A 1,202-nucleotide genomic window follows, 5' to 3' on the forward strand; every position below is an offset into this window, starting at 1 on the left:
TGACCGGATTTTCCCTTTTACCCTAGCTGCTGGTTGGAGGAAGGAATGTGATGGAAAGACTGGGGTTAGAGAAACTAGTTAAGAAGGCTGCTGAAGGGTGCAGGTGAGGCATGGAGCCAGAGGTGATAATGAGGATGGCAATAAGGGGACAAACCTGAGGCCTGAGTGACGATAGACAGGAAGGAAGTGGGGGAGAGGCAGGAAGACAAGGATCAGCCTCAGATTCCTGACGTGGGGGTCAGAATTCCTGAAAAGACTCCATTTCCAGATACACACTTACGAGTCAGCAGCGGAGAGCAAATAACTCCAGCCAGAGAATTGATGAGCTCTCCTGGGAAGAGGGGTGTAAAGAGAGAAGAAAAGAGGGACTAGAATAGAGGCACAGAGGGCCGAGGGAAGAGCCAGTTGGAGAAGGAATAGAAAAACCATAAGCACACACTGTTAAAAAAGTTAAGGATGTGACTGTTTTAAGAAGGGTGTGTTTAGGCACAGTTGTGCGCCGGGTCGCCAAGATGTCGTTCCCCAAGTACAAGCCGTCGCACCTGGCGACCCTGCCCACTACCCTCGACCCAGCTGAATACGACATATCTCTGGAAACTCGGAAGGCACAAGCCGAGCGTTTGGCCATAAGATCCCGGCTTAAACGGGAGTACCTGCTTCAGTACAACGACCCCAGCCATCGTGGGGTCATTGAAGATCCTGCATTGATTCGTTGGACCTATGCAAGACCAGCAAATATCTATCCCAATTTCAGACCCACTCCCAAGACCTCACTTTTAGGAGCTCTGTTTGGAATTGGGCCCCTCCTCTTCTGGTATTATGTTTTCAAAACCGACAGAGATAGGAAAGAAAAACTTATCCGGGAAGGAAAATTGGATCAAACGTTTAACATCTCATATTAAGTCTGGCAATGATGACTATATGTACTGCTGTTTAAATGAATCTATTAATCATTACAAAGTTTGTCTTTCTTAATATTAAAAAAAAAAAAGAAGGGTGTGTTCAAGAGTGTCCAGTTCTGCTGAGATGTCTCCACAGGTCACTGGTAACCTTGACAGTGAAGATGAATGGGACCTTGGGGTGGTGCTGAAGTGATGGTGAGAGGGGGCACCTCCTAACAGGGACAAGTATTTTTTACCTCCTTCACATTGTAACCAAAATGTGTTTATTCATTCATTCTATATATACGTCATTTATTAAGC

At 46.1% G+C, this 1,202-nt stretch overlaps 1 protein-coding gene across 1 annotated transcript; it reads left to right on the plus strand.

Annotated features, from left to right (window-relative positions):
• The first annotated feature begins 498 nt into the window (after positions 1–498).
• Positions 499–956, plus strand: LOC116749535 (NADH dehydrogenase [ubiquinone] 1 beta subcomplex subunit 4-like). The gene has a single exon (XM_032623979.1). It carries the CDS (start codon positions 513–515, stop codon positions 900–902), a length of 390 nt encoding a protein of 129 aa, XP_032479870.1. The 5' UTR covers positions 499–512; the 3' UTR covers positions 903–956.
• Positions 957–1,202: the final 246 nt, after the last annotated feature.

Source organism: Phocoena sinus, chromosome 2 (assembly GCF_008692025.1).
Source record: "Phocoena sinus isolate mPhoSin1 chromosome 2, mPhoSin1.pri, whole genome shotgun sequence".
Taxonomy (NCBI): domain Eukaryota; kingdom Metazoa; phylum Chordata; class Mammalia; order Artiodactyla; family Phocoenidae; genus Phocoena; species Phocoena sinus.